This window comes from Aulostomus chinensis, chromosome 20, assembly GCF_037954235.1.
Source record: "Aulostomus chinensis isolate RoL2024-O1b breed Wild chromosome 20, RoL_Achi_v1.0, whole genome shotgun sequence".
NCBI lineage: Eukaryota > Metazoa > Chordata > Actinopteri > Syngnathiformes > Aulostomidae > Aulostomus > Aulostomus chinensis.
The window spans coordinates 13645127-13657658 of record NC_141339.1 but is presented as its reverse complement, the minus strand read 5'-3'; the positions used below and the strand labels follow the sequence as shown (position 1 = coordinate 13657658).

Sequence of the window (12532 nt, the reverse complement as noted above, 5' to 3'; positions counted from 1 at the left end):
ATATCTTTATTCTCTTGGTTACAACTCTAAATAGTTATAACTCCAAAATATTTACAACAGAATAAAAACATCATAGGCCACACAAAAAAAAAACAGTTCCAAGTGCTGAATATGATTTCATCCGGTGTTAGTGTCTAACTCAAATGTTGACCTAAACATTTTAATGTTGTGCCACAAACAGGACAGTAACCACTTTAAATACAGACACCATCTTTAGTTGCTTGTATTACAGTCAGGAGGCATTTGCAAGCACTTCCTCTCCCCTTCCCTCTCCCTTCCCCCCCCAAAATAAACTCTCCATACAGGTGGCACCTCTTCTTTGTCACCCAGTGCGTTTGGTTTCAGCACCGGATCGAGGGACAGCGACTCACATCCCCTCCGATTGCGCATGCGTGTTTTTTTTTTGTTTGTTTGTTTGTTTGTTTTTTGTTTTTTTGGTTTCCTCCATTGGGATTGAACACAGCAATAAAATATTGAATTGGTCGTCAAGCTCATTGGTCTCACAGACACACTTTTTGATATATAACATTTCTTTGTCAAATAACTTGGCAGGTGCTTCCAGAGTCGTCTCCGCCCACCGAAGCAGGCGATTCTAATCATGAAAGAAGTTACGCTAATCCTTAACTAGAGCAACTGTTAGCAGGCTATTGGTGAACTCCGTTTGTCTTGCAATCTTCTTCGTCTGAGCCTAAAAAAAAGGTTCTAAATAGAGATTTCAAGCTGGGCCAAAGTCACACCTGCCCTGATTTGACATTCTTCCGCCTGATGCTGCTGATGCTGCTGCTGCTGCTGCTGCTGCTGCTGCTGCTGCTGCTGCTGCTGCTGCTGCTGCTGCTGCTGCTGCTGCTGCTGCTGGGTGGGTGGGTCTCCAAGGCCTGTAGCTCCAGTCTTTTAAACTCAGGCGCTAGAATTCATATATCGCTGGATTTGTACATGTCAGAGAGGAGCCTGGTGATGGGCACGTTTCCAATGGTCTTCTTGAAGAACACCTCCTCGATGGTGGACGGGCTTACCGAGCGAAGCGCCGGCAGCAGCAGGAGCAGCTTCCCGAAGCGACAGGGCTGAGTTGGATACCTGCAAGACAGTACTGAGGTAAAAACAAGCTTGCTGGTGGTGTGTAGTGTGAATTATTCATGATAGATGAGATGAATCTTACCTGGTGTGTATGTAACTGTTGAGGGTGAGCTGGGCCTCGTCCTGAAGCGCCGCTATTGCGCTGGCGTTGCGGAAACTTCTTAACTCCGTGCCACCGTGCGTAGGAACTGCAACACAGAAATATTCACAATTATGACAACGAGCTCGGGTATCGATCACGTTTTACCCAGACAAGTACTCACCAGCTTTGAACGTCACGATACATTTCAAACAGGCGAACTCTGTTGCGTCGAGGCGCATCTGTCTGAATCTGGTGACCACTTCCTGAAGCGCTTGAATCTCAGACATGATCTTATTCATCCGCTGAGATTCTGTGTTTTCTGTGTTCATCCCTGTTGATACACAAGATAAAGAAAAATTAAAAAGTGAGTCCAGAGGAGAAGTGAGCAGAAGCCTGCAAACCCACGAGAAGCTGAGAGTGGCCTTTTACACACCAGAGACGGCAAGCAAGGTGGTGGAGTCCACAGGAATGGCCCACTGTGCAATACCCAGGACAAACAACTCCCTCCAAGCGTCCTCCAGCAGAATCAGCTGCAAAGATAAGTTTTGTCAAGTGTTGTCTTTGTGTCTTTTCTCAGCAAAATGCATCTTAAAGGGACAGTTCTCCCAAAAATGAGAATTCAGTCATTATTTCACTCTCACGAGGGCGGAAGGTGCCATTATTTTTTTGTTACACCAAAAAAAAAACAACAACAAAAAACTGCTGGAGTTTCACCAGAAAAGGAAGAAATAAAAACACAATAAAAACATAAAATGCAGGCATATATTGTTCATCTGAAATAAAGTGTCCTTGATACTGGACATGCCAACTTGTGAGCTGGCGGGCCACAAAAACATCATCAACCTTTTATGGAGGCATTTAGTGGTTTTATTTTTCTTGTTTTGTAAGGTTTCAAAAGTGGTGTCCGTTCACTTCAATTGCTTGGGAAATGATTGCAACGTTTTTCCTGTCCTGCACTGTTTTGTGATAAAATAATTTTGCCCAATCTTCCATCAGCAGGAGGAGAGTTGATAACATGTTTTTATTTATTTTTTTGGTGAACTTTTCCTTTAAAGCATCTGCGCGCCAAATATGACACTATTTAGTGCTTTTCCATGTTGAGAATCAGCCTCCACAGCATTTAAATCACTAAAGTCTCATTTAATTCGTTTCTATTTTTTGTACCACCATCCCTCGACTCCTGTCCACCAAAGAATCACGAGAGGAACAGCCGTCGCGCGTGGGGGAACTCTCGACTGTACCTGGTCAGACAAGGGCAGCGTGGAGAACGCGGGAACACTTTTAGCCCACTTGATGCTCATGAACAGGAGGCGCGCCGCCGACTCACACACGGACTCCATCGCCACCTCATAGAGGTACATGGGGGTCCCGCTGACTTCGTGGGGATACTGTGGAGAGGGCAAAAGTTCATCATGATCGAGTCTAGAGCGGGTGTGTGTGTGTGTGTGTGTGTGTGTGTGTGTGTGTGTGTGTGTGTGTGTGTGTGTTGGGGGGGGGGGGGAGAACAGTTGAATTTATTGTGCGCAGCAAAGGTCAAATTCCAAACCTCAGCATTTGGTTCTATTAGTGATGCTTGTGTTGGATTTACAGTGAGATATTTAAAAGGCGGATTTGTGGTTCTTAACAGGCTGTTAAACCAGGGCAAGAATTTCAACTTCTAACCCTGAATGAAAAAAAAAAAAAATCCTATAATAACATTTAGGAAGTTTAGTGCAAATATCCGACCGGTATGAAAATTTAAAGAACTTCTTATTGTGATTTAAAAATGAATAAATAAATAAATAACTGTACCTGAAACAAAGTCTCTAGAATATTGACAAATGATCGAACAACAAGAATTCAAATGTGTGTACAAATATAGAAATTCAAACCGTGAAGCACCTTGGGGGTGGGCTGCGCCAGCCCCACGATCGCTTGTCTCTCTGGGGTCGTGGCTACTGTGCTCATCTCCAAGTTGTGAGGCTCCAGCTGCGTGACCGTGGTGAAAAAGGGGGGGCCGGGCAGAGAGGATCCCGGGAAATGTGTTGATGATCCGTTCACCTCTTTATGCCCCCGGAAATATAGAGCGACCTGTTTGCGGATGGTGGAGGTCCGAGGTCCCCTCTCGTGTTGGACGGCTGTGGAACGGGACAGCAGTGAAACGAAGTCGTATAGAAACAGTTAAGACCCCCTAAATAAATTCAACGTGCAAAATGTAATTCTACATCATTTTTTTAATGGCATAATTCATAAGTATTTCTACTTTTCCAACCTCCTATCGAAACACCACCGCGTGTGGACGGCCTTAGTGCTAATTAAATTAAGCGTGTTTACCGTCTTTATTCATGTTCACTTCCAGACACTTTTTCAAGCGACACGCTCGACACTGGTTTCTGTGAGTTTTATCAACAGGACAGCCACCCTGGAGAGAGAGAGAGAGAGAGAGAGAGAGAGAGAGAGAGAGAGAGAGAGAGTTACAGCTGAATGTATCTCAGTTTGCACGCCAGAAGGCTCCTCGCTATTATCTTCCCGGGAGACCAATCTCCAGGTGAAAGATCGGTCTATTATGGTGTCGTTATCGACCTGCTCCCCCGCGGCTCCTGTGGGGCCTCATCCCGGAGGATAAGTACTCTATCCCGCCCTCTGCTGCCTAAATCTGCCTTCGATTCAACACATTAGATTGGATTACACCTGATGAATTACTACTCACGGTGCTGAGCCCACTATTTAGCGGCCCGGGCTTGACACATTTAGGATCATCAAGTGAGACTTAACATAGCTCCAGAGGGGAGAACCAAATTGCACCTGTGCGTAAAATGCGCACTCTGTGCGTAAGGGTGAATGTGGTTTTTGTTTTGTCTTGGCAGAAGTCACCTGAATCCTGCATTTAACAATTAGAGCGTCTCGGGACAACTTTAGGGAATTATTTCGTAAATATGATAAACCTTTGGGCCCAAACGACAATAATTGGATAAAATGTCTTTCAATTAAATCGGCTAGTAGCTCCCACATGCTTCATTCCCTCGGTATTACAGTGAAAAATATAAATATTTTTGAAACATAATTTAATAAGTGCACTGTTACAGAAAGAGAAAGTAAGTTGGGTTTTTTGTTGTTGTTTTTTTACAGTACGTATGTCATGAATTACAGACGACGAGGCCTCACCTGAGAGCCGGATTTACAGACGTAAGTCCTGTTTCTGCGGATGCTTCTCTTGAAGAATCCCGAGCAGCCGTCACAGGCGTAAACACCGTAGTGTTTCCCTGAGCTGCGGTCACCGCACACTTTGCATGGGATGTCTAGAATCCGACCTGGGGGGGGGGGGGGGGGGGCAGAGAGAGAGAAAGGTATTTACATTACAATCACTGCTCATTCAGTCAGTAATTTGAATATTTTTTGATTATCTGCCCTTGAATATCGAAAGCAAAATTGAAATGATTATTTTAAAGATGGGCACCAAACTTTAGAGGGGGGAAAAAAGTGTCGCTGTATTTGCAAATGTGTAGTAAAATGACGTCAGTTTCGCTGCTGATTGAACAGACACACAAGCAAAAAAAAAGAAAAATCAAAACGTGAAAAAAAATCGTTTTAGATACACAGGGAGAGTCTTAACAAATGACTTGTTTTTGTCCGAGCACCCCACAAAACACTCGCGCGCGCACACACACACACACACACACACACACACACACTGGGCAGCGCCCCGCGCCTGCTGGTCCCGAGCATGGGAATCCATTGCGCACATTTCAAGAATAAAGTCCGGTGGGAAGCGTCATATCTGAGCTCTCTAAGACAATGGCCCGAGGGCGCACAATGGAGACATTAGGGGAAAGTGTTAACTTAATGATTTTCCCCCATTGAAGCTCGTCTGACTGCCTGGATCTCGACAAGCTGCCAACTCCCCTTCATAATGGGACTCGACAGCTGCTTTATCCCGCAGGTCTATAGGCCCCGGGATTAGGGAGTGACACTGCACCATGAGAATAATGCGCACCAACTCGTTTCACCAACTCACATGAAGTGTATGTAAATAGACCCCGATGTAGATGAAGAAAAATGATTTTGTGTGCGTGTGTGTGCGTGTGTGTGTGTGTGTGTCCAACATTTTGTATTCAAATCTATGAAAAAAAGTATATTTCTATGCCTATGAGGGAGGGTTTTGTTATTGAAGGATTGTGAAGGGGAAAGCCGTTTATGTAATTACACTGACGTTTTGCCACCTGCTCATTGATTCACCAGTGACCCGTCAAAAAGGGTAGCATGGGAATAACTAGTCAGCAGCAAAAACAATGACTCCGGGGGAGAATAATAGTGTTTCAGTTGCCAGATTATGAAGAACCAGGAGGCCACGGAGGCTTTTTAACTGCTGGCCGCGTGAATTGACGTGTACTCCCAAACTTTTTACTTTTTTGAAACTTATTCATACTTCACAAAACTGATCCGTACTGCTTTTTATCAAAGCCGGTTTTTTTTTTTATCTTGGAGGGGGGGGGGGGATTGCACTCATTTCAATTGTTTATCATTAAAAACGAATCATGAAGTCAAGTTCATTGGTTTTTCTTAGTCGAGCTTAAAGGGTTTATTTCAGCAAAACTTTTTTTCCGACATTTTAACGAGACCAAACAGTTAAACTGTACATTACTGCGTGTCAGCTTAAAAACAGGACGAACAATTTTGTTGTTTTGTGTGTGTGTGTGTGTGTGTGTGTGTGTGTGTGTGTGTGTGTGTGTGTGTGTGTGTATAGGGGGGTGTATTTAACTTCCCGCTGTGGGGGTCCAATTCGTCTCCATTGTGTGCAGTAATTGCTAGAAGATATATGGCATATTCCATTAACGTAATCACCATCAAGGAGGGAAAAAGCCCTGCTCGAAGAGCCGCAGACGAAGTTTGATAAGTGGAGATGTAGGACTGACCACCCATAATGGGACTTATATAGCAGCTCTGCTCTTGTTCTATATTTAACATAAATGTATCTTCTGTCTGCTGATTACAGCATGTCAGCAGAAATATATATATAGATATAGATGTATAGATATATTTGTGCTGTATCTAGATATCTTTTAATTTAAATGTGTAATTATATTGTCTTTTCGGGAGCGTTAATATTGTTTTTAAACAGGACAACAGCCGAGTTTAGGCCTTTAAGCCATTTAAATTGAACTCATCCAGAGGCCTGGAAGGGAGGGATATCTGCAGCCGGTCACGTTTAATCTGAAATTAAAATCCCCAATAATTAACGCTCGTCTGTAATTGAATATAAAACCACATTCAATTGTAATTTCAGTTGCAGTTCGGCATCGAGAGTAAGTGTTATTCGTGGTCACGTGTTTATTACGCCGTCTCTGCAGTCAGTCAAGGATACAAGTTAATGCGACTGAACATTAAATAAAGAACTAAACGGACATTTTTAATTGGAGAGTAAATTCCCCGAGGATTCCTCCGAACGTGTTCCTAAAGCCAGACTAGATTGAGGAGCCATTAGATGTCAGGTGGCATCATCTGCGAGAGATTTCACTTTTATTTTGATAAACTTGAATTATAAAGGTTTCCAGCGCACTTACTTGATTTGACATTGAGGATATCCAAACAGCCACTTGTTGATCCGGCCGGTTTGCTCATCATGTATTCTGGACTTTTTAAATCAGATTTTTGATGCAAATGTCTCCTTTTTTTTCTTTTTTTTTTAGAAAAAAATATATATAAAAGATTGATCTCGCAGCACTTCCCTCTAATTCTTCAGCGGCGATCAGATCGGCTCACCAAGGTCCTGAGGCAACTTGACAAAGTCTCTCTCTCTCTCTCTCTCTCTCTCTCTCTCTCTCTCTCTCTCTCTCTCTCTCTCTCTCTCTCTCTCTCTCCGTTGAGAAGTCCAGTTTAAGACACGCGAGGGGACATTGTACCGGGCAACCTGCGTCTTCCCGATGGATGCGAGCCCTGTTAGTCTCCTTACAAGCACCGAGGGTCGGCCTGCAGCCCGGCGACAGCCACCGGTTCCCAGCGACAGCAGCCCACCAAGTCGGGGCGCAACAGGCGGTGCGTGAAGTTGGAATAACGCTGCGTGGAACGCATCCGAAAGAGGCGAGCCTGGGTCAGAAATGAGGGAGGGGAGAAAAAATGAATTCAGGGATTTTCTGAAAGGAGAAAGAGTGTTAAAAGCAGGACACGGTGTGACTTTCTGTTGCGAGTTCCCCAAACAAGCCTCGGTAATATTTATGAGAAGTGTCAGGGGGAGGCTGGAGGGTGGAGATCTCCACTTCCTTCATCCACTTGGCTTTCCACTCCAAACTCCAGCCTGACGTCATCGGCTGCGTGTGTGAGTGTGTGAAAGCGAGAGAGAGACAGAAAGAGAGAGAGAGAGAGAGAGAGAGAGAGAGCTTGTAAGTGAGGTGTGAAGTGCCCTGCTCATGGATCCCTCGGAACTGACAAACACACACACACACACACACACACACACACACACACACACACACACACACACACACTTGAATGATTTCAGTCGTTTGATTTTCTCACATAAATATGGAGCAACTCAAGATAATCTCTCCATGAACAAGTCAGATTGAAGAGCAGGATTGGCGCAGTGACGCTCCTGATTGGGGAACTGTAAATACACGTAGCACGTGACTCGACAGGAGTAATGGGCTCGACTGTGAAATAATGAGCAAAATATAAACTCTTCCTTTCATTTCCTCCTTGCACAAATACGTACGTGTCCGCGCGGGGCTCCTCCACAATTAAAATCCTTTATTCATCCAGAATATAATCACAGATTAAGAATCTCAACGAACAATTATAACTGCTTTTAAAACATAGCTCAATAGGGGGGGGGGGTGCTTAACCATCTTTAAACCCATTATAACATGGAGAAGCCTCTGTTTTTATGCTGTTCAAGCCATATTTCAGTGTCCTTTATCTTTTGTTTCCCAATTTTGCTGTTTTTAGTTTAGGAGCCATTCGCTGCATCAAGATCATCCCCGGGGTCCCCGCGGAATACACACTTCAGGAAAATACACCGAAATATGAAAATGATAGAAGCCCGATGCTGCATTTTTAATAACTGTGACGTAAAACTGTCAAATCTACAGCCTGAAGAGATCAGGTGACACAGGTGAGCGGATTTAAACGTTTATCAAGACCGAATCATAAAAACAATTTTAGTTGCTTGCAACTCATTTGATTTACAAGAATAAACAGAACAACTGGCCCGCGTAGCCCAGTAAATAAGAGACACAACCTGGAACCATGAGAATTAGCGACACTTTGTTACTTTTTTGTGAGCGCGTTTGAACATTTTAATTTCACTCGTATGTTTTTTTAAACTCTCGTCTCTCAGTTCATCACTGACGTCAGAATTAAGCCACTTCCGTCTCTGATGCCTCGCATCTTTGGATGTAATAGATTAACAACAGTTTTTTTTGTTTTGTTTTGTTTGACTTTTAAACAAGTCTGTGACCTGACCCGGTCTAGGATCCTAGCTCCTCCTATTGCCGGGCCTCGGGAGTTTATCCACCCCGGGCCAACCGCGGCCGGGTGTCCGGAGGCTGCAGGGCCGTTGCTTGCAGGGCCCCGCTGCACTGACACCCTGACCTTGACAGCTTGCTGCGCTTTCACTGAGTAACTCCAGAAATCCATATTCCGTTTTTAATTGTGTCCATTCCCACGGTGCACTGGAGGCCATATGGACGCACAAAGTGTCGATTTAAGCGGTACAGGACGAGGCGGAGGAGAGGCCTATTTAATTGCAATTAGCTATTGTTGTGTCTTTCAACCTGCCCTTTATGTGGACGGCTGCGGATGGAGGCTAACGAGCCAGAGGAGACGTTACTATAATATTCCTTTGATTTGGATTCAGAAAGAAGCTTTGATTCTCAAGTTTATTGTGTTCTATCGTCTAATTAAGTCTCCTGTAGGCTCCTCCCGTTTTTGGTTTTTTGTTTTAAAACGAGTTCTTTGTAATATCACGTTTTGATTCAATTACAACGTCATAAACCTGCCAAAATCAGAATTTTCAACAACAGCAACAACAGAAATGAGGATCTAAAAATAGTCCTCATTTTCATCAATAACAGTTATTTCTGTGCGCATGTGTGGTGCGCGTGTGTGTGGGTGGCTGGTGTGGCTGAATGCTGAATGTTTGACATAATCTCCTTAACTCGTCCTAATCCTCGTCATTCACTGATAGCCTTTACACAAATATAACCAACATCATGGTTGCCCGGGTTGCCTTCTTCTCTCTCTCTCTCTCTCTCTCTCTCTCTCTCTCTCTCTCTCTCTCTCTCTCTCTCTCTCTCTTCTTGTATTAGTGACCCTCTTCTCATCCAACAGTCAATGAAATGACGCGAACAAAAGACGCAGCGGATTGTGTATCTGTTTTTTAGGGAGTTCGGCATCAGTATGCGGATACTTGACAGACTACATAGGCGAGGACTCAACAAGGAGAAGTCATTGTAAAACAATGAGGACGGACCGCACCGGTCTGGAGCGACCAGTGAGTGGAAATGATGAGAGGAACTCAGATGGAAGTTTTTGTTCCGGTGTGGAAAAAAGAAGAGAGACTTTAGCAAAAACAAAACAAAACAATCCAAACATTTATTTCCATCACAGTTTTGCCAATCAGCCTTTTTTAAAAAAAAAAAAAAAAATTAAAATTGTATTTATCCCTGCCACCACTGTGCAGACCCCTACCCGACCAGGCGTGAACCAATCGGCTTTAAGAAGAAGTCACCACGCACCAGCAAGCAAATAATGGAGAGAATTCCACGCATCCTTTAAGACTGAGAGCGGAGATCACAGGCGCGTAAATCCACCAGATCTTTATTTTAAAATTCATTAATTGCGAATAATTAATGCCGTTTTAACGGGAGATGCGTCGCATGTTTGTGCAAATGCTCCAACGACATTAAAAAAATGGAATTTTCTCTCAGTGTGTGTTTTTCACGTGTATGATCAAAGTTGCTCAGCCTGATTTCAGCACCACGGACAGTTCTGACGCGAGTCACCTCACAGATGGAGTTTACCTGTCCACGTACCGAGCCCGGGGACGGGAACGGGGCCTAAATCCCGCTTTTATTGAGAGTCATGTTCATCTGTTGTGTCTGTTTCATGATAGATTTTACAATCCAGCCTCAAAACTACGTTCATATATGGTAAAACAGCCCTGAAGCACACCAGCTTTATAAAATTGTACAGTAAAAGTACTCTTGAGGGGTTCTGATCAAAATAAACCGTTGCAGTAATAAAGACTCGAAAATAGCAGCAGTACTTTTGTCATAAAATAGTTACAGCCTAGATGTGACGTCATATCTTACAGGACTCCTTCCAAATCTTCAACTTCATATTACAACATCAAATGCACATAACAAACTCAATTTATGATGACAAATTAGTATTGCAGTCTTATATTTTATTTAATTTCTTGATTTAGTTTTATCATAGGCGTCTTTTTTTTTTTTTTAAAGAAATGTGCTTTCAAGCATTAATAGAATATTCATTTTTCCATCACTTTCAAGTGCTGGACACAAGATGTCTCCTTCTTCACCATCCACACGTCCATTCTTTGTGTGTGTGTGTGTGTGTGTGTGTGTGTGTGTGTGTGTGTGTGTGTGGGTAAAAAGTTGCATTTTGAAAATCGAACTGGCCTCCAAAATAGAACCCACTTATTCTTTTTCAAACTCATATTCAAATTGATAACGTAGCATAAATTTTCAGCAGATGCAGAAAGAAATGGATCGGTCAGGTGAAGGCCGATCTTCCAAAGGAAGTAACAATATGCAAAGGCATTTCTTTGTTGAGGGTGAAAAACATCATCTGGAGCATTTTGAGCGCTGGATCCTGACAACTGAGTGAATAATGAAGAATATTTGAGCCGTTTTGTTGTCATAACAACTCTGCAAGAAGCCGGAAGTTTGGTTTTCTCAATTTAACACCTGGATCTTCTGTTGTAGCGTTTATGTGGAACAGTTTATGTCTTAGGCCTCAATTTAACAGAACTATAACATTTCTCCAGGCTCACAGGCAGTTAGCTCCTACAGACCAGGATGGTGGTGATCAGTAGGGAGGAGATTTACTTTGACGTTACATTCCTCTTAGTTTGAGGTCAGTAACTGATTGTTTTTGCCATTGACAGCCTTTGTGGATTTTAAATATTTCAATGTTGGTACTGTACAGTATTTTATTTACGTATGAAGACAACATTGTTCCTCCTCTATACAGTAAACACACCCGGTCTTCTCTCACGCCCACCAGCGACTTTACTCTGGGCCACAATCATCTCCTGCTTTGTTGTGTCATGTTGATCTGCACAGGTGTCAGCAGATGCACGTGCGCGCGCACACGCATATGCGCGCGCGCACACACACACACACACACACACACACACACACACACACACACACACACACACACTGAGGTGTCTACATGTAAGAGTCACCCTAAAAAGAACAAACCCAGGACCCAAACTCAGAAACCCACAAGTCGGTGCGGTGCAGTTGGACGCTCTGACAAATCTATTTGGGGCAAATTGTCAGTGAGAAACTTCCGCTCGAACTGCCTTGGACAAAACTGGCTGTTGGGGAGAGCAAATCCCGCTGCATGAGGGTGGGGGACAATGGGGGGCGAATGTGTTGATGTGCGGCCGGTGGCTGGGGAGGGACAATGGACGGATTAGTCAGTCCCCTGGCTGACTGATTTGAGATGGCTCCTCTCAGCCTCTCACCGTGGGGAGTCCCATTGTCCCGCTTCTGATTCCCACTTCTCACAAACTCCAAACAAAAGTCAATCTCTTTCTCAAGGAGGGTGGGGGGGTGGGGGGTGAGGAGAGAGAATATCGACCCGTGTTACTCCCGGGGAAAGTGACTCAAAAACTTATTTGCAAGAGATGGCTGACTCTCTAACTCCCCTTCCTCTCTTTATGTCTTTTTTTTTCTCCCCTCTGCCTTCATCTTCTTCATTTGCAGGCTTTAGTGCCGGCGCTGGTGGATAGTGGGACGTTGAATGATCCTGGGTTTTCAGACTCGAGTGGGGCTGGGGCACCTGTTGGAGGCTTAGAGGCGGCTTTGCGGCCAGGGTCATTAATATTAAAATATACAGAGATGCCATCACAGGCTGGTCTGAAATCGGTCTGATGTCGCCCCTGGGTTCCCTCTCTGGATGGACCTCTGCTTTCAGTCACTCGTGAAGAGCCTTCTTTTCTTTTTTTCTGTCTTCTCCTTTTCTTTTTTCCCTCTCTGAAAAGACTCGTTAACAAATTATGACAGCTGAGTAGAGGGGCTTAGTGTGTTGACACTGCAAAGACAAACATGTGAGAGCCAAGGACCCCGCGATGTGATCAATGTATCTACAGTTCATTATTCTGCCTGACGTGTGAGAAAATTAGAGAAAAAAGGTTTCAGAAGTTGG

At 44.0% G+C, this 12532-nt stretch overlaps 1 protein-coding gene across 1 annotated transcript; it reads right to left on the bottom strand.

Moving 5' to 3' along the window:
• Positions 1–299: 299 nt before the first annotated feature.
• On the bottom strand, positions 300–7357 carry nr2e1 (nuclear receptor subfamily 2, group E, member 1). Its single transcript, XM_086189624.1, has 9 exons — positions 6697–7357; positions 4301–4446; positions 3470–3557; positions 3038–3273; positions 2398–2544; positions 1590–1686; positions 1338–1487; positions 1157–1262; positions 300–1074 (listed from the first exon to the last, which is right to left on the bottom strand). The coding sequence occupies exons 1-9, from the start codon at positions 6755–6757 to the stop codon at positions 912–914; spliced, it is 1194 nt and encodes a 397-aa protein (XP_086045750.1). The 5' UTR covers positions 6758–7357; the 3' UTR covers positions 300–911.
• Positions 7358–12532: the final 5175 nt, after the last annotated feature.

Coding starts and splice junctions, on each gene's coding strand:
- nr2e1 (XM_086189624.1), bottom strand. CDS start 6,757: ATGATGAGCAAACCGGCCGGATCAACAAGTGGCTGTTTGGATATCCTC. Junction 1,488..1,589: donor CACCTTGCTTGCCGTCTCTG/GTGTGTAAAAGG, acceptor GTGTATCAACAG/GGATGAACACAGAAAACACA. Junction 1,263..1,337: donor TATCGTGACGTTCAAAGCTG/GTGAGTACTTGT, acceptor TCTGTGTTGCAG/TTCCTACGCACGGTGGCACG.